This window comes from Penicillium canariense, assembly GCF_028826845.1.
Source record: "Penicillium canariense strain IBT 26290 chromosome Unknown utg000001l_segment0_segment0, whole genome shotgun sequence".
NCBI classification, from domain to species: Eukaryota; Fungi; Ascomycota; class Eurotiomycetes; order Eurotiales; family Aspergillaceae; genus Penicillium; species Penicillium canariense.
In genome coordinates, this window is record NW_026622728.1 from 564392 (window position 1) to 583450 (window position 19059).

The following is a 19059-nucleotide window of genomic DNA, read 5'->3' on the forward strand; positions in this document are numbered from 1 at the left end:
GGCGCTGGTGCCCAGCGTAGCGCTATCATTTGCCCGCGTCTCCTTGCGCAAAGACGTTACATGCGCCTCTCAGGTGGGACGGGGTCGTCCGTCGGCGAACCCGCCCTAGAGATATGGCCCGAAGAACCCCACCCCTGTCCATTGCTTCACTTATCTTGCGCTGAGTTCTTTCCCCGCACAAAAGAAAAAAGGCCTGCTGCTAGCGCGCTTGATAAACGAAAATTCGCCCCCCAATGGCACGCCCGGAATGCGCTCGCCCAAGCCAGCCACAATGAAACCTCCCTCCCACCTTTGATAACCTAGTCTTCTCCCGGACGCTCCCTGGGTCGGTGATAAATTGGCTGGCCTGCGCGTTCCATAGCAGATCTTTCCTGCGCTGGTTGATCTTGCACTTTTGCACCGTCCGAAGTTAAGCTTATTTCTGGCCTACGTGCTCGAAGGGAGGGCTGTTCACGCGGTAGATTCCAGAGCAAGTCAATAAGGCTCGATCACCACAGAGGACTTGGATTAAGCGTTCAATCCCCACCGACGACGCTATGGCCGAGAACCCCCCTGCGGCCAACACCGCGTCTACGGACACCGGGCCCTCGAGCTCGCCGCGCGTAGATCCGGTGCTGCAGCCCGACAATCAGCACCACCATGCGCACCACCACCACACAGCCTTCGCAGAGAAAGGCCGGGAGGACGAGATGATCTTTTCAACAGACACCTCGTTCGAGAAGGGCATCGTCTCCGAACCTACGCCCCTTGACCACGGCAGTCAAAGCCACAGCCAGGCCGAGAAGGATGAAGAAAACGGAGCGAACGATCCCGCACCGCGTCCGTGGCACCGACGCATGCTCAAGCACTGGAGGCACGCAATGCACGCCGTGATCTGGCTCCTGTTTACCGGGTGAGTAAATAACTGACACCATCCATCTCCAAGGTTACCCGGAAACCCAGAGAACTTATGCTGTCTTTTCTAGCTGGTGGATTGCCGGCCTCATCCTGCACCGGTATGATCTGGGCTGGCTGATCCCCTTCCTGCTGTACCTGGCCATTACCCTGCGGATTCTCTTCTTCTACATCCCGATCACCATCGTCACCAGACCCGCGTATTTCATCTGGAATAAGACCGCCACCCCATTCGTGAACATTATTCCCCAGAAGCTACGCACTCCCCTTGGAGCTCTCCTCTGCATCGCTGTGATCATCATCGGCTCCTTCGCCTCCCCCGAGTCTGCGGACAATACGCGTGCAAACCGCGCAGTCAGCCTATTCGGCCTACTCGTGTTCCTCTTCGTGCTGTGGTTGTCGTCGCGAGACCGCAAGAAGATCGTGTGGCAGACGGTGATCGTAGGCATGCTGGTGCAGTTTATCATTGCGCTGTTTGTACTGCGCACGAAGGCCGGATATGATATCTTTAATTTCATTTCTTACCTTGCGCGCGCACTGCTCGGCTTTGCATCGGACGGTGTGATCTTCCTTACCGCTGAGAACTTCTACACCATGAAAACGCCATTTTCCCCGGCGACATGGTTCCTTATTGGAGTGTGTCCAGCAATTATCTTCTTCGTGTCGTTTGTCCAGCTGCTGTACTACACGGGCGTATTGCAATGGTTCATCCAGAAATTCGCCGTGTTCTTCTTCTGGTCCATGCGGGTTTCGGGTGCCGAGGCGGTTGTGGCTGCTGCGTCGCCCTTCATTGGACAAGGCGAGTCGGCAATGCTGATTCGGCCGTTCGTGGCGCATCTCACCATGGCCGAGCTGCACCAGGTGATGTGCTCGGGTTTCGCGACTATCGCCGGGAGTGTGTTGATCGCTTATATCCAGATGGGCCTCAATGCTCAAGCCCTGGTGTCTTCGTGCGTCATGAGTATTCCTGCATCGCTGGCGTGCTCGAAGCTGCGCTGGCCGGAGAAGGAAGAGAGTTTAACAGCTGGTCGTGTTGTCGTTCCTGATAATGAGGAGCACCGCGCTACTAATGCTCTGCATGCCTTCGCCACCGGTGCTTGGCTTGGTCTCAAGATCGCCGCCATGATCACTTGCACTCTGCTTTGCATTATTTCGCTGATCGGTCTGGCAAACGGCCTGCTTACCTGGTGGGGCCATTACTTGAATATCAATGACCCACCCTTGACTCTCGAGCTCATTGTCGGCTACATCTGCTACCCGATTGCGTTTTTGCTCGGCGTCTCGCGCGACGGAGATCTACTCAAGGTTGGCCAGCTGATTGGTCTCAAATTGGTCGCGGTAGGCTTGAAACCCCCCTCCCCTGTCAAGACATGCTCTGACTAACTTCATTTCCACAGAACGAATTTGTGGCCTACGATGCCCTCCAGAACAACGAGGCTTATGCCGGCCTTTCCGACCGCTCGCGCCTGATTGCCACTTATGCTCTCTGTGGGTTTGCCAACATCGGGTCGCTGGGTAACCAGATCGGTGTCCTGGCTCAGATCTCGCCTGGTCGTAGTGCCGACGTTTCCCGTGTTGCCGTCAGCGCGATGCTCACGGGTGCGATCAGTACCTTCACCAGTGCGACGATTGCGGGTCTACTCATTACGAACGAGAAGCAATATTTCGGCTCATCCTAAGTGGCGATGTGTGCCTTACTTTTGTAATGCACAAAGAATATGGACGATATGTTTTACCTAGGTACATCGAGCGACGATGTGAAGTACAAAGCCAAATAAACAGTCCCAGGAGCAAAACTTAGGGCCGACACGCCTGTACTCGTATGCGTGTAGGAAAGATAATAAGAGACACATAAACAACCATAAAGAACAAGAACCAATAACTCCTAGCCCAATAATAACCAGGCCATTATGCATGTGCACCACGCCGTCCGCAGCCCGAAAGAAACGGCCGCGCCAGGGAGCATCCGGGGGGGCGACTTGACGCCAATACGGAATCTCTAAACCATGCAGAAAGGAGGGTCTACTCGTCGTCGAGATCGCGGTGACGGGCCAGGACATGCTTCTTGAACTCTTCTTGGTCAGAGTCCCAGAGCTCGGCTGCTTGGGCGTTCAGTGGACTCGCGCTGTAGTTACATGTTAGCAATTGGACCAGCTGGGAGAGTGACAAGGTAACTCGGAGAGTGCCGGCTTACTTGTTAGGCTCGCCCAAGAGACTTTGCAGACTCAAGAGCACGCTCTGCACGTTATACACAGCGCTCCATTTGTCCTTCAGGATATCCAGACAGATCCGGCCAGAGAAGTCGAAGTTGGGGTGGTAGATGGGGGTTTTGAAGAGGACGGTCGGAGGCGAGTAGGGGTAGTTGTTAGGGAAAGTGAATGAGAGCTTCAGCGTCAACCCCTCATAGGGCGTCTCCGTTGGGCCGGTAATGGTCGCAGTCCATGAGAGGAGGTTGCCGTCGGCGTCTGGGAAGGCGGAGATCCCAGGCGAAGGCGACAGCATGAGCTGCATCAGCTCTGCCTGCAGGCTATTCACAGAATCAGGACAAGTCAGCACTCCGCACCAAATCCCCACAATAGTGGTTACGAGCCGCTAGAACAACGAACCGCTTGGTCACGCTCTGCGTGTCATTCCGCTGGGCGGCGGAATTCAGCTTTGTAGCTTCCAGCGCATCGGGCGCCGAGTTCTGGGTATCCTCCATCGTGTAGTCCATAGCGAAGAGAGTCTAGAGAGCACGACAATTCAAAAAAGAGGTGATCTCGAAGGCCACAGATTCCCGGGCCGTCCGTGGAATGCGAGTCACTGTAGCACGAGGGTTGCTGTCTGGAATGACGACGGATCCGAACAACAGCGGACCCACAACGACCAAAAGCGACGGGGGGTAGATCGAGGCGAAGCGGGAGTGGAAGGAGAGTGGGAAACCTGTGGTTGAGAGGTAAATGGGAGAATGAGGGAATGGGATGACAGTAGTAGACACAAAGAAAGAGGAGAGGGCGAAGAAAGAGACGGGCGCTAGCAGAAACCAACGACCGTTTTGTTTACTCGGCGCCCCCCGGCAACGAAATGGGCCCCCGCTCTGCGAACGGCGAGCAGCAAAGAGACACCAGCTACCACAGGCTGTATGATGGGATAGACCAATTCTGTGCCACTCTGATATCCTAGGAAGGAAAATGGTATCCAAGGTGAGGAAATAAAATATTATAAAGTATATGTGCAAGGAGAAATACCTGCGAACAGTCCCAAGCACAGACCGATCTGCGGAGAATTTAGTGCGATCGAGGGGTCACCTGCGGGTCACGCTGCCCACGCTGGGTAGAATGATCTAGTGGTTGAGTGGTCGAGTAGTGATACTTAGAGCCAATACAAACCCAATGAGACCTATTGGAACTGTATTTCATCCTAGTATGCTATATGCTGGAAAGTCTTCTTCCCACGCTGTTATTGCCCCCCTAGTGACGCTATCAACACATTACCCAAACAGGATAAAGTGGCCCGCGTCTCGTCCCGCGTTTTGTCGCCTGCGCACTTCGGCCCTTGCTGCCGTCGCGCATCTCACTTGTCCATCGCCCATCTCTCATTTCACATCACGCAATGTATATTTAATTCTAGCGGCCGTCAGCCAGATTATCTGCCTGTACCCTATCCCCAGGTTCTCTCCCTACCCACACAGAGCCTACGATGCAGCACTCGCAGCTGGCCCCACTGCCAAGCGACGTGCCTTTTCGCATCGTCTCCAAGACAATCGGCCAGGGCGCGTATGCCTGGTAAGTACAGGCCCCAGTCGGGATCTAAAGAGATGTTCTAACCCGACGGCCATGATTCCAGTATTAAAAAAGCCTGTCCCCTCAACTCGGATAATCCCGTCTTCGCAGTCAAGTACATCCACAAGGACTACGCCGCGCGCCATGGCAAGATCAGTGCCAGACAACTGCAACTGGAGGTGACAGTACACCGGCACGTTACGGGTCACAATAATATCATCAGTTTCTTCCAGACCGGTGAGGACGAGATATGGCGGTGGATTGCGATGGAACTGGCCGAGGGTGGGGATCTGTTCGACAAGATTGAGGCGGATGAGGGCGTGGGCGAGGATATCGCACACGTCTACTTCTCGCAACTGATTAGTGCCGTGAGCTTCATGCATTCCAAGGGCGTGGGCCATCGCGATATCAAGCCAGAGAACATGCTCCTCACAGGAGATGGGAATTTGAAGATTGCGGACTTTGGCCTGGCAGCGCTGTTCGAGTATAAGGGGACCCGCAAGCTCTCGACTACGTTCTGCGGCAGTCCCCCGTACATTGCTCCCGAGGTGATCTCCTGCAGCACTCGTGGTCAAAACAAAGGATCAGGGTATCATCCAGACTTGGTCGATATCTGGTCCTGTGGCATTGTGCTGTTCGTCCTCCTCGCGGGCAATACGCCATGGGACAGCCCGACAGATGATAGTTACGAATTTCATGAATACCTCACGACGAATGCGCGAACCACCGATGAGCTGTGGCAGAAGCTGCCGCCCGCCACACTATCACTCCTACGTGGTATGTTGACGATCGACCCCAAGGGTCGCTTCTCGCTGGAAGATGTGAGAAGGCACCCTTGGTATACTCGATCGAACAAATACCTTTCATCCGAAGGTAAATTAAGAGACCCTATCAACCTCGCCACATCTATGTTCGAATCGCTGCATATCGACTTCAGTCAAGACCCTCTCTCCCAGAAGAGGAAGGGCGCCAGTCGAAGCTTCGACCCGATGGACATGGATATGGATGACAACGGTGACGCTACCTCTGGAGGTATGTCATCCACGCAGCCGGAGATGTTAGGGGGTGGCATGGTCATGGACTGGGACACCCCACACCTGGCTGGAGAGTTTTCTTCCACGCAGCCCGCCGAAAAGCCATTTGCATCGCAGGACATTGCAATAGCAACGCACCTTGAAGACGAGCCTTCGTTGTCACAATTCTCCCAGCAGCCTTCTGTGCCCTTGAGTCGAACTCAGAATGCCCAAAAGTTCCAGGACATTATCCCCTCGCGCTCAATGACGCGCTTCTATTCTGCATGGGAGCTGAAGCTACTGGTCCCATTGATCTGTGAAGGCCTACACCGTCTGGGAGTACCTGTTCCCTCAGTCCCTGCCGTGAGTGCTGGTGACACTGCTGCTATGATTCGGGTGATTGCCAAGGATGGTAGAATGTGCTCACTCCAGGGCAAGGTCCTCATTGAGTGTGTTTCCGAGGGACTCTTTGAGGTGGAGTTTGTCAAGATCAAGGGGGATCCCTTGGAGTGGCGCCGATTCTTCAAAAAAGTGGCTATCCTCTGCAAGGATGCGGTTTTCAAGCCAGACGAATAAACCAGTGTGGTTCCCCCTTGCTCGTCTTTCGTCTTTTTTTTTTTTTTTTTTTTTTGGTTCCCCCTGCTTATGTCGGCTTCGGATGTATGAGTAACGACGGGATGGAACATCTTGGGTTGAGCCGGCGTTTGGCTGTGGAGAACCCAAACCTTACTTCGCCCGCAACTTCCTCACTGTCCATATAGCGTAATGTCTATACACCTTTCACGTTCTTCGAATAGATTGCAATCTCATTCCGCTTGTGTGCCGTGGTGGACCTTCGGTGGGCCTGCTCCATGTAAATTGGGCCCCAGGGATTCTAGATCGAACCCCATGCACCAGAGAAGCGCCACGAGTGGTATCTGATTTTTGTATTTACCTCAATTCAATATAAACTCGAATGACATGCAATTCCCGATTCTCAATTCTCAATATCATAATCCAAGTAAACAAGGAAGACGCTTCTTTCCCTGAACCACGTGACGGCGTCGGCGCAGATCGCAGGGACAAGAGGCTTCTGGAACTTTTTTCAAGGCACAACATTACAGGCTACCTCGCCCTCGGTCCCCGTCCATCATCTTCTCCTTCATCTGCCCCTGATGCTGCAGTCACCCCGGCCTCCCTCATGGACAAGCTGCCGGTAGAGATCCTAACCAAAATCATCAACCGTAAGCGCCGCCGCAAACCCCTCCACTCCCGCGTGTTCCCCGCACCACTTCCTACTCCTCAACGCAAAAGAACGCCCACCGCTGACAACTCCGGGATACCCCAGTTCTCACCCCTCGTGAGAAGGTGCAGCTGCAACTGGTTTGCAAAAAGTTCTTCGACCTTGCACGCGATAACAACCTTTGGAAATTACATTGCTATGAGCAGTCATGGGCTGCGCTACAATCCGCCGGTCCGGCTGGCCGGACTTCCGAGAGTCTTCTTTCAAACCCAACGGCACCATTGAGTACACTAGGGCAGAGCTCGCTGCGTGATCTGATTCAACCTCTGGCTCCGCAGCCGGGAAATGGTGGATTAGAGGAGCGGGACTTTTCGCCGAGCGAGATAGCGAGGGCGGCCGCAGATTGGGATTCTTCGGCGGAGGGAGAACACGTGGATTGGTATTCAGAATATATTGCCCGCCATGGGCCTATGTCTCTATCATGGGCGGAGCAGCCTATGCTACAAAATGGTGAGGGTCGGAGGAAACATCCACATGAAGTCAAGGGCATGGGTTTGCTGAAGGACTGGAGCTCTGCGAGGGAGAACAAGATTGTGGCGCCTCTTGAGGATGGTACCGTCTGCATTTGGGATCTAAATCATTCCCACCGCGCGGATTCACAATCGACTAAAGGCAAAATTCTTGGCATGAGTGAGCCAGGCGTTCTCATGGCCAATCTTTCTAGACGGAGAGAGCATTCGCCTTCGAAATCTTCGTTGGAATTCATCAACCTTGGAGAAGGTGTCAGTATAGATTCGTTCCGGCGACGAGCCTATCTTGCTGTTGGCAACGTCCTCAATGAGGTTGATCTGGAGACGTTGAGGGTTGTTTCGCAGCAGCGATACCCTTGGTCGATCTTTGCACTGTCGCAAGAGACCGATTATTCAGTGCCGCTGACACTAGCTACTACACTCAGTCTTCAGATTCATGATGCCCGATTATCCGCAGTAGAAGAAGAGGAGGCTATCAGCTTGCGGTGCGAGAAGAACTCCGCGCTATTAGTGCCAGAGTTGGACATATTTGCTCGCGCAGACTCGCCATTACTACAACTGCAACCAAATGGACAGCCTCCCACTCGCATTCGCAGCCCTGAACCTACGGCCAGGGAGAACTATGCCCCTCTCTTCCAGCCTGGGCCACTTTCGATTCTACACCCCCCAGCCCCCCATGTTAACTCCATTCTTCTTGCGGGCCGTTTCCCCAGCATCCTCTGCTATGACCGGCGCTTCTTCCCTCGATTGCAAAGTACTGTGCATTCTGGCGGTCGGCTATGCAGTCTTGCCTCTGCTCCAGAGCCTCGGTTCCCCGTCTTCTCAGATTCGACATACCCACAATCCCATGCCATTGTGGCCTGTGGCGAGTACAATGGCAGAGGCTCGCTAGAATTATACCGCCTGGAGTCTTCATCACAAGACTGCAATGGCAGCCCATCCCATCATACATCGCTATTGACGCCAGAATATAGGAATCGACAAAGCGCAGCTAGTTCCAAGCTGCTCTCTGTGGCGTCACATGGGAACCGCCTCGTCTACTCCGACTCCGAGGGGAACATCAAATGGGTTGAACGAAATGGCCGGTCAGAAGTCCGCCGCTGGAACATTAACACCTCTCAACCACAAATTTCGTGCTCTCGACGCAGTCAACCACCGTCATTTGCACAACCAGAGGAAGCCTCCATGCCTCGTGGACTATGGCCGAGCTCAAACCCGCAGAACAATAGCAGCGAGGTAGCGCGTAAAATCCTACCCACCGGTGGAAACCTCTCAGGCGACGAACTGTTAATATGGACTGGAGAGCGCATTGGCCGTCTCAAGTTCTCCATACCGGCCGATCTTGATCGTGGCATGGGGGACAATGAGGATGATTTGTTCATGCATGCAGAGGTGGACGAAGACACCCGCACAGCAATGCGAAAAAAGCACCGTGACGAGTGGGAGAAGGAACAAAGGTATGCGAATATGATGCGTCGGGCACTTGAGCGGCAGGCCGATGAAGTTCGATGGATGGGGACCGATGGGATGAGTTGATTCCGCTCCATCTGCGCATCTTTTCGGCCGATACCTGTGCTATCTGTCTCGTTCTCCGGTAGTTATTTCACCACTTTAGTTCTTGTCTATACACTGTTACCTGTCTTTGCATAGTCCTAGTTGTTTTTTGAGCGATTCATGAACCTGAGAACAATTGTTTTGAACTTTAACGAAATATATATAATATATCGCAATCTTGGGAGCTTGGACTGAGAAGCCTCACTATTTGTCTCCAAAGGCACTGCGGTAGTTATACCTGTAAACTGCAAAAATACCTAGCCGGATCCATGATCTATAGCCTTTTGATACATAGCCCCATCCGGCTCTAGTATCTTCCACCCACTCACCGCCCGGCTCCCCGGGCTGATTGTAGCGTCACGAGCATTTCTAATGCACTGTCAGCGATTACGGACACTAGCAAGAGGCAACTTTTCTGGAACAATCCAAACTTCTCCTGGTTGTGTGATTTCTCGAGAACATAGTCCCGCACATACTTCGTTCAGGGGTCCCCAATTCCCCTCTTTTCTTTCACGTCTTGGAATTGCGCACTGAGGGGCAAAAATAACGGCGCCGATAACCCACACCCATTGCCCGAAGATGCCTTCCACCACAGAGGTTGCTCAGCGATTCGACTCGATCGAGGATACAATTGCCGCCTTTAGTGAGTAGCTATGCGACGATTGCTTTTCCTCCCGACTTGGCCTGATCTCGCGCCTCGGCGGCCTTCCGAGTGACTTCGTGACTGACGGTGACTCACCACAGAGAATGGCGAATTCATCATTGTGCTCGACTCGCAAGACCGTGAGAATGAAGGAGATCTTATAATTGCGGCCGAGTCAATTACCACTGCACAGATGGCATTCCTCGTGCGCTACACAAGGTGAGCACGCCACCCAATGCCGCCATTCGCGGAGAACACGGCTCCCCGCAGACACGACGGCTGCCACCGCAGCGAGCGGCCACGTGAATACAGTAGTCTAACCAGGCCCTACTTGACAGTGGATTAATATGCGCTCCCATACTTCCGGACCTGGCAGCCCGCCTCGCGCTCCCACAAATGGTTGCCGAAAACGCCGACCCGAAAGGTACCGCGTACACCGTCACCATTGACGCCAGTGACGCCTCCGTGACAACCGGCATATCCGCTGAAGATCGCGCGCTGACCTGCCGCACGCTCGCCTCCCCCAATGCCCAGATCGACTCCTTCCGCCGCCCCGGCCATATCATCCCGCTCCAGGCGCGCCCCGGCGGCGTGCGCGAGCGCAAAGGCCACACCGAGGCTGCGGTCGAGTTCTGCCGGCTGGCGGGCAAGGCGCCGGCGGGCGTGATTGCGGAGCTGGTGGAGGGTGGAGAGGTTGTTGAGGGTCTGGCCGAGATCCGAGGGAATAATGGGATGATGCGGCGGGATGGATGTTTGTCGTTTGGCAAGAAGTGGGGTATTAAGGTGTGCACCATTGAGGATTTGCTGGAGTATTTGGAGCGCACAGAGGGGGGGGAAGAATGGGCATTGATTGGCTGATTGATTGATATTGGTCTTAATATTGATTGGGAGTGTTATGCTTCTTTTTTGTGTATAAAGGGGTTCTTTTTCTTTTTGTGCCTTGTACATCACGGCGGCTTTGAGTGCATACCTTTAGATGAATGGACAAAAGCATTAAGGATTTGAACCTGAGTACAAAGAGGCAGATGTTGATACTGTTCAGGACAAGGATACTGGGTAGAATAGCCTTGGAAAGGCTTGGCCGTGCGCATCAATGGAAAGACGAGAGGACGTGAGATAGCAAGCGGTTTCACTGCTTTTTAGGAAGGCCACCAACTGACTTTCAAGAGTTTGTGAGTAAATTTTGTAGAAGTTTATCTGGGTATCTATCATTGTCATAATTTACAATCTGGGCAAATCGCATTGCCGAACTTGTGCAAGAAAAAGGCCACTCGAAGGAGGGCACCATGAGAACATACTAGCCGCCCATAACACCAATGCAATGCAGATAAATAGTAAAAGCCCCCTCGGACCAAGCATCCCCACCGAACGTCCCTACTTTTCAGATGAACTGTGAAAAGCCGATCACCGCTTAAGGTGAGAGTAGTCCCTCAGAATACCCTGCATGTGGGTGTTGGTCGTTTTGCCACTGCGTCGGGGCTTCTTGGTCTTTTTCTGCTCCACCTTCACCCGCGGCTTGATGACCTTGTTCTTGTTCGTGGGAATAATGCCCGCCTTATCCAGCGCCTCCTTGACAGCCTGCGGATCCGGGATCTTGATCTTGTCCCAGATTTGCTTGAACTCAGCGTCGAAGTGCTCGATCAGCGATGGGTCATTCGCCCAGACCATCTTGGCGTGATCGTCCTTCTTGTTCCGAGTCACGAGCAGTTTGCCTTCCTTCTCCAACTGGTTGATAGCTTCTTCGACATTCGGCCAGCCCTCTCGGAGTTCACGAACACTCATTCCGGTGGCAGTAGTTTGCGACTGTAGCTTTTGTAGAAGCTGCTCAGAGTTGCGGACATTGTGAGGGGGTCGGAATCTGAAGGTGCCTTCGCCACCAGCACCGGCCGGATCATAGTCCACCTTCTCGTGCCTCTGGAGGATGCTGCGGAGCGCCTGAACGTAGGCTGGTTCATGTGCACGGTGCTGGAGTGACAGGTAGGAGATGATATCCGCAAACCTGAGAGGCACGCCCTTGGTTTTCATGTGTTCGATCGCAAAAAGCACCTGAGTCATGATATCTTTGCCTGTGCCCGTATTGGCCGGCTGCGAGTAGACAATGTCGGCATCGTGTCGCTTCTTCTTCGGATCGCCGGTCGAGGAGGGTGTCGGCGCAGAAGACGGTATCTGTGAACTGCTGCCAGAAGCTGGAGGGTTGTTGGTCACCATCCGTCGCTGCTGGGGCAGGCGGTTCGCCGACTCCACAACGCTAGCGTTGAAGCTCTTGAGCTGCTGCTGAAGATACGACATGACTGTGACAAGGTATCCAGAATCACTAGATTTCGGACTCGAGAGACGTATAGATGGAAGGAAGCTGAGATGGACTCCAGTACGAGGTGCTGACAAGCAGTTGAGCTGGGAGAAGCTCAAAGAGTTCACTGGATCAGAACATATGAGAAACGGCGGCTCAAAGGAGTGCGAGGCAGTCCGTTGAACAGGATGAAGGAATGAGGAGGATAGAAGGTCGCCGCCCTGTCCGAGTCAAAGAGATCAAAGCTGAAGTGTAGGCTGCAATGGGCAGTCAAAGGAAGGATCACGTGATACGCGCGCCGCTAGCCGCCTTTGACGGAAGCAACCCCAAAGCGCGCGTAAGGCACCCTCACTCTTTGATTCTCGGCCTCACCTCATCGATCGATTGCCCTCCGACATCCCCTCAGTCAAGTCTTGCCTTTTCGATCTCTATAACTTTACCTTCCTTCGTTGGATCGCCATGTCCTAAGGTTCCCCCAACGGCGCTGTGTGTACTTGGCTCTGAGCAGTGCACACCGCGCGTTGAAACCTCGAAAGCTTCTCATACAGCTCTAGGACTGCGCTGCAACTCTCTCTTTCCCCCAACATAGCGGCCACATACTCTCACTATCGGTGAGCTTCATCTCACAATGGCGGATGCGGCAATTGAACTGCCGTATCTGTCTTCGCATTATGCGATCCCAGAAGCTACCCTCTCCACGTTGACTGAGGCCCCGACCGTCGACCTGGTTAACCAACTTCTACAATCGATCACAAAGAAGGCGCATGAATACGATGAGCTCAAATCTGACAAGCTTCGCTTGGAGGTTGAGCTTGAGAATGCCGTGCGCTCCAATGAGTCGAGGGTGAAGGTGTTGAAAACAAATGTGGAAAAGGAACAAGCGGAGGTCCAAGATCTAAGGAAGAAACTGCACGAATCTGGTAGGTATATGGTTGGAAATTTCTACAATTGGAGTTTTTCTGACCTCTTGCAGAAAACACGCGCTCAACCTTGGAGTCCGAGATTTCGCTGCTCAAATCGTCATCCACCTCAAATGAGACCGAGTTCAACTCACTCAAATCACGCATCTCGACCCTCGAATCTGAAAATCGTGAAAGCCTTGCGTTACTTGAATCCAAGTCTTCCGCGCACGACAAGCTAGCTGAGGAGCTCTCAGCCCAACACAAGAAGACTATTGAGCTGCGCCGTGAACTCTCCACTGCCGAGCAGAACCTTCAGGCCGCCAACTCGGCCTCAGCAAGTGCACGATTCCGCGAACAAAATCTCCAGCAAGAATTGGATCTTACCAAGAAGAACAATGAATGGTTCGAGACCGAGCTGAAGACCAAGAGTGCAGAATACACCAAGTTCCGCAAGGAGAAGACTGCGCGAATCTCCGACCTCCAACGTGAAAATGAGGAGGCGGTAACCACCATCGACTCTCTGCGACGTAGCGAGAACTCTCTCAAGGCTCGTCTCGACGAAACCGAGCAGCGCTACGAAGAGTCCCTCGTCAGCATCAACCAGCTGAAGGAAAATGCGATACAAGCCGAAGAGACATTCCGAATTGAGCTTGAGACTGCCAACCGACTTGCTAATCTGCAAGAATCATCCGCCAATTCTGCGAAGCAACGTGCGCAAGAGTGCCAGATCGCGCTGGAGAATGCCAAGCATGAAGCTGCGGAGGAAATTTCTCGCCTGCGTGTCGAGATGGAGGCGGAGCATTCTGACAAGGAGGCTGCTGAGGCTCATGTGACAGAGCTCGAAAGGACAGTCGCTCAACTTGAATCTCAAGGCTCCCGAAATCGGTCTGCTAGCCCTGCTCCTTCTCTTAATGGAGCGGGACCAAGCACACCTATGCGTCCAGGAACTCCTGGTAGTACTTTCTCACCAAGAACTTCTCGTACTAAGGGTGGCCTGTCACTCACTCAGATGTACACCGAATACGACAAGATGCGGACTCAGCTGTCCGCTGAGCAAAGGACGAATCAAGAACTCCGTTCTACTCTGGACGAGATGCTCCAAGAGCTCGAGTCTACCAAACCAGAAATCGACGACCTTCGGAGTGATCACAAACGCCTCGAAGATGCAGTCATGGATTTGTCGGGCCTTTTGGAAACATCTGGGAAGGAACGTGATGATGCCATCAAGGAGGCAAGGAAATGGCAGGGTCAGGTTGAGGGTCTTACTCGCGAGGGGGGTATTCTTCGCCAACAACTCCGGGATCTTAGCGCTGAGGTTAAGGTTCTTGTCCTGGAAGTGGCTATTGCCAAGCAAGGCGAGAACTACGATCGTGCAGAGCTCGAGAAGATTGCTCGCAACGAAATCGAAGAATCTGCGGCAGAGCTGAACGAAACTGGTCGTTTCATTAGCCGCAACCTGGTCACTTTCAAGGATCTCCATGAACTCCAAGAGCAAAACCTTACGCTCCGACGTATGCTGCGGGACCTCGGGGATAAGATGGAAGGCGAGGAAGCCCAAGCCAAGGATGCTATTCGTCAACAGGAAGCGGAGGAATTGAAAGAATTGAGAATCCGAGTCCAGACCTATCGCGACGAGATTGCCAATCTTGTTGCACAGACGAAGAGCTACGTGAAGGAACGCGATACGTTCCGAAGCTTGCTCACCCACCGTCGCCAGACCGTTGGAGGGGATACCTCTTTCTCTCAATCTGTCCCTCCGGGTGCTGCTCCCCCAGGTGCTTTTGATAGCCAAGTCAAGGACACCACGGACTACGCCGACCTCCTCCGCAAGTTGCAAGCTCATTACGACACTTTCCGCAACGAGACACTCACAGACCACTCCTCCCTGCGCCAACAGGTCAACGAGCTCTCGCGGAAGAACAGTGAGCTTATGAGTGAGATCAGCCGTTCTAACAGTCAGCTTGCTGCGGCGTCACAACGTGCCGAACTTCTGCAAACTAACTTTAATATGCTGAAAAATGATAATAGCGAGATTCAAAAGCGCTATTCTACCCTGTTCGAGAATTCCAGCAGACAGGAACTTCGAGCTCAGCAAGCTGCTGAGGATCTTGTCGAGGCTAAGGGTCTTGTCGATAGTCTGCAGCGAGAAAACTCCAACCTCAAGGCCGAGAAGGACCTTTGGAAAAGTATCGAAAAGCGCTTGATTGACGACGTTGAGAGCCTGCGGAATGAGCGCGGCCGCCTTGACTCCTTGAACGCAAATCTGCAGACAATTCTCAACGAGCGTGAGCATGCCGAATCCGAGAGCCGTCGCCGACTCCAGTCAAGTGTGGAAGCACTCGAATCCGAGCTTCAATCCACAAAACGGAAGCTCAACGACGAAACTGAAAGCTCCAAGCAAGCTGCCCTGCGTCGAGACTACGATAAGGAACAGTCTCAGAAGCGGATTAATGATCTGGTTACCAGCCTGAGCTCAGTTCGCGAGGAATTGGTCGCGACCAAGACTACGAGAGACCACCTTCAATCGCGCGTGGACGAGCTTACTGTCGAGCTGAAGAGTGCAGAAGAGCGTCTTCAGGTTATTCAATCACGACCGAGCATTTCTGCAGCCCCGACAGAGACCCCGGCCGTTACGGACGAAGCTGGAGATGGCAGTGGCCTCAGTCGCGAACAGGAGCTGCTTATGGAAATTTCCGAACTCAAGCGTGATCTGGATCTTGCGAAGGGTGAACTTGCTCATTCCAAGGAACAAGTCGAAGAATACCAGGCTATCAGCCAGTCGACCGAGGAACGCATGGAGTCAGAAGCTGAAACTCACGCGCAATACCGCGAGGAGACTGACCGGCTTATCGAGGAGAAGGATAAGAAGATCCAAAATCTTGAGGGCCGGATTGAAGAGATATCTACTGAGCTGTCCGCCACCAACACGGAGATTTCGAAGCTTCGTGATGAACAGGGTGAAGCGACACGTCATCTGGAAGAGCAGAAGGCGAATTTGGAATCGGAAATTACCCGTCTGAAGGATGACAACGAAAGACACGTCGCCACAGCTCAGTTCCACCAAGAGGACCTAAAGGCACAGGCTGAGATTGCGCAAAATGCGCAGCAAAACTATGAAAGAGAACTTGTCAAGCATGCTGAGGCTGCGAAGAACGTCCAAACTGTCCGCGCCGAAGCCAACCAATTGAAGCTTGACGTAACTGAGTTGCGCACTCAAGTTGAGACTTACAAGAAGGACCTTACCCAGAAAGAAGAGAGCTGGGCTGAGCAGAGGGCAAGATATGACGGCGAACTCGCTGAGCTGCACAAACGCCGGGAGGAGGTCAATCATCAAAACTCTGTCCTCCACATCCAGCTTGAGAATATCAGCACCCAGATTGCTGCTCTTCAGCGTGATCGTGCCGGCATCGCTGATATTGATGGGCAAGACGGCGAGCAGTCGGCTCCTAACCTGGAGGGTCTGCAAGAGGTTATCAAATTCCTTCGACGTGAGAAAGAGATCGTCGAAGTCCAATATCACCTCTCTACCCAAGAAGGCAAGCGGCTCCGCCAGCAGTTCGAGTATACTCAAGCCCAACTTGACGAGACTCGACTCAAGCTCGAACAGCAACGTCGCGCCGCTGCAGATAACGAGCACAATGCTCTCAACCACAACAAACTCATGGAAACTCTCAACGAGCTCAATCTGTTCCGCGAAAGCAGCGTCACTCTTCGTAACCAGGTCAAGGAGACCGAAGCTGCTCTTGCAGAAAAGTCCGCTCGCCTCGATGAGCTTACTCAACAAATCGAGCCTCTGGAGACCAAGATCCATGAATTGGAGGGTGTTGTTGAGGCCAAGGATGGTGAGATACGGTTGTTGCAAGCAGACCGCGACCACTACCAGAAACGTGTGCAGAACATTCTGCAGAAGTATGACCGCGTCGACCCGCAGGAAATGGAGGCATTGAATGAGAAACTGGCCACCCTCCAGAAAGAGCGCGACGAGGCCATCTCTGCACGCGACGAGGCTATCTCTGCTCGCGATACCCTCCAATCCGCGGCTGAATCAGTCCCAGAACAACTCAAAGCCGCGGAGCAGACGACGGAAACTCGCCTCGCTGATCTGCGGAAGCGACTTGGCGAGCAATTCAAGAGCCGTTCTAGGGAGCTTACTGCACGGATCAAGGCCATTACGGAGGAGAAGGAGGTTCTGCAGGGAGAGTTGGCTACTACGAAGGCAGAGCTAGAGACAGCCAAGACCAAGGCTTCGGAAGCCGCGGTCGAACCAGCGACTACATCGCCGGCGCCAGTTGCTGACGAGGCTGCACCGGTGAACGCAACCCCCGCCTCTCAATTCCCGACGGCAACCACCACTGTCATAACATCTGGCGACGATCAGAAGATCAAGGAGCTGGAAGCGAAGATCCAACGCTTGGAAGCGGCTCTGGCTGAGAAGAATGCCCTTCTGGCTGCCAAAGATACCGAGCTGGATGCCAAGGTCAAGGAACGTGCGGACAAGCTCAAAGACTCTTACAACACCAAGTTGGCCGAAATCAAAGCCAACCACCGCCAAGAACTCGAAAAGCTATCCTCCGGAGAGCTCACCACCCCTGCCACCCCTGGTGCAGGCGCAGAACCAACACCCGCTACGCCGTCCAAGAGTGGTGTTAATCTTCCCACCCTTACTGATACCCAGGCCCGTGAGCTTGTTGCGAGTAATGAAACTATTCGCACCATTGTCAAGAACAATATCCGTACGATGGTCAGCAAGAATGAAGATAAGGCGAAGCAGGAAGCCCAGGCAGCTGCAAAGACCCATGAAGAGACTCTGGTCACGCTAAAGAAGACCCACGAGGAGGAACTGAGTGAGAAGGTCAAGTCTGCTGTGCAGCTTTCTGACAAGAAATCAGCGGCTCGGATTAGCATGCTCGATACTCGCCTCAAGACCTCACTTGCGAAGATTGAGGTCGTTTCGAAGGCTGCTGAGGAAACTCCGCAAAAGCCTGTTGTCGAAGTCTGGGAGGTAGCCAAGACAGCGCGACCTCCGCCTCAAGCTCCCAAGCCTGTAGCGGCAGCATCGCCGGCCCCGCCTGCCTCTCCTGCCCCGGCCGCTCCTTCCACAGCACCGGCTGTGGCAATCAGCCCGGCACCTGCAGCTCCTGCTCCTGCAGCAGCTCCCACTCCTGCAGCCGAGCCAGCTGCCGTGCCCGCGACGGACGCTACTGTCCCCGAGGCCACTGCACCTGACGGACAGCAAGTCCAGTCAGGGGGTGCTGATACAACAGCTGCAGCACCTTCCAATCCATTCGGCCAAATCCAACAGAATGCCCAGCAAAACAAGCAGCCTCCCTCGCTGCCGACCAAACCACCCGCAGGCACGGCTCCGGGTATGCTGAGAGCATTGCAGTCAGGACTTCCTGTTGCTCGTGGAGGCCGTGGTGGTCGTGGCGGTGGCCAACAGAATCCCTTTGGACATGCCCAGCAGCAAGGCCAGCAGCAGCAACAAGGCGATCAACCACAAGCTCAGGGCCCAGCCCAGAGCCAACGTGGTGCTGGTGTCCCTAGAGGCCGCGGTGGTCGCGGAGGCCAGGGTCGTGGCGGAAACCAGAACCAGAATCAGAACCAGCCTAGCCCCACAGCCAACCGCGGAGCTCTGAACGTTCAAGCCCGCCAGTTCATCCCTCAGGGCAACAAGCGTTCACGCGAAGATGGATCTGACGCAACCAATGAAACAAGCGGTGGCAAGCGTATGAGGGGCGGCGGTGCATCATCCTAGAGCGATTTATTTCCTGTATCTTTCCATCGATGTATTCTTTCCCACTCATGAGGCGGCCAATAGGGTGCCACGGATGCTTTAGTCTGCCTTGAGGGCAATTCGGTTTCAGGTCGCAGTGCCAAATTTTCTTTTGTCTGTCTGTATCTACTTAATGTACGATGGAGTTTCTGGGAGTTCAATCGTTTCGCCAACTTGGCCCTGGAATGATCTTGATTTCGTAGCTGCCGGATCTCCATGTGGAGTATCAACCTTTATGCTGTGGGGGAATGGTATTTATGTCAGACCATTGTACGTAACTAACGCCTTGCACTCCTTTCGCAAATTGGTCGGGCCTGGATCAGCTAGAGGGTCTATTGGGAGGCGCCACGCCTTACACTACGGGCTTATTTAGCAACGACGTGGACTTGACCAAGGCATGTGGGAATTCATTGGATGGTACATAAAGGGTATTCAACAAGACCGAACTCCTTCGACGAGAACATGACAACGCCGCCC

The 19059-nt window shown here is 53.6% G+C and overlaps 7 protein-coding genes across 7 annotated transcripts; 5 read left to right on the forward strand and 2 right to left on the reverse strand.

The window, feature by feature from the left end:
* Positions 1-536: 536 nt before the first annotated feature.
* On the forward strand, positions 537-2573 carry N7482_000183 (NupC/NupG family nucleoside CNT transporter; the record flags this gene model as incomplete). Its single annotated transcript, XM_056682308.1, has 3 exons — positions 537-892; positions 966-2232; positions 2292-2573. The coding sequence occupies 3 exons, from the start codon at positions 537-539 to the stop codon at positions 2571-2573; spliced, it is 1905 nt and encodes a 634-aa protein (XP_056545914.1).
* A 343-nt stretch (positions 2574-2916) lies between these two features.
* N7482_000184 (putative ubiquitin conjugating enzyme (UbcK)) lies at positions 2917-3607 on the reverse strand (the record flags this gene model as incomplete). The annotated part of the gene is made up of 3 exons (XM_056682309.1): positions 2917-3019; positions 3089-3421; positions 3501-3607. 3 exons carry the CDS (start codon positions 3605-3607, stop codon positions 2917-2919), a joined length of 543 nt encoding a protein of 180 aa, XP_056545915.1.
* A 965-nt stretch (positions 3608-4572) lies between these two features.
* Positions 4573-6244, forward strand: N7482_000185 (uncharacterized protein; the record flags this gene model as incomplete). Its single annotated transcript, XM_056682310.1, has 2 exons — positions 4573-4658; positions 4720-6244. The coding sequence occupies 2 exons, from the start codon at positions 4573-4575 to the stop codon at positions 6242-6244; spliced, it is 1611 nt and encodes a 536-aa protein (XP_056545916.1).
* A 604-nt stretch (positions 6245-6848) lies between these two features.
* On the forward strand, positions 6849-8956 carry N7482_000186 (uncharacterized protein; the record flags this gene model as incomplete). The annotated part of the gene is made up of 2 exons (XM_056682311.1): positions 6849-6891; positions 6996-8956. The coding sequence occupies 2 exons, from the start codon at positions 6849-6851 to the stop codon at positions 8954-8956; spliced, it is 2004 nt and encodes a 667-aa protein (XP_056545917.1).
* Positions 8957-9553: 597 nt separating this feature from the next.
* Positions 9554-10475, forward strand: N7482_000187 (3,4-dihydroxy-2-butanone-4-phosphate synthase RIB3; the record flags this gene model as incomplete). The annotated part of the gene is made up of 3 exons (XM_056682312.1): positions 9554-9617; positions 9719-9836; positions 9956-10475. The coding sequence occupies 3 exons, from the start codon at positions 9554-9556 to the stop codon at positions 10473-10475; spliced, it is 702 nt and encodes a 233-aa protein (XP_056545918.1).
* A 546-nt stretch (positions 10476-11021) lies between these two features.
* Positions 11022-11906, reverse strand: N7482_000188 (transcription factor TFIIE subunit TFA2; the record flags this gene model as incomplete). The annotated part of the gene is made up of 1 exon (XM_056682313.1): positions 11022-11906. The coding sequence occupies one exon, from the start codon at positions 11904-11906 to the stop codon at positions 11022-11024; it is 885 nt and encodes a 294-aa protein (XP_056545919.1).
* Positions 11907-12535: 629 nt separating this feature from the next.
* Positions 12536-18564, forward strand: N7482_000189 (putative filament-forming protein (Tpr/p270); the record flags this gene model as incomplete). The annotated part of the gene is made up of 2 exons (XM_056682314.1): positions 12536-12827; positions 12881-18564. 2 exons carry the CDS (start codon positions 12536-12538, stop codon positions 18562-18564), a joined length of 5976 nt encoding a protein of 1991 aa, XP_056545920.1.
* Between the last annotated feature and the right edge of the window lie 495 nt (positions 18565-19059).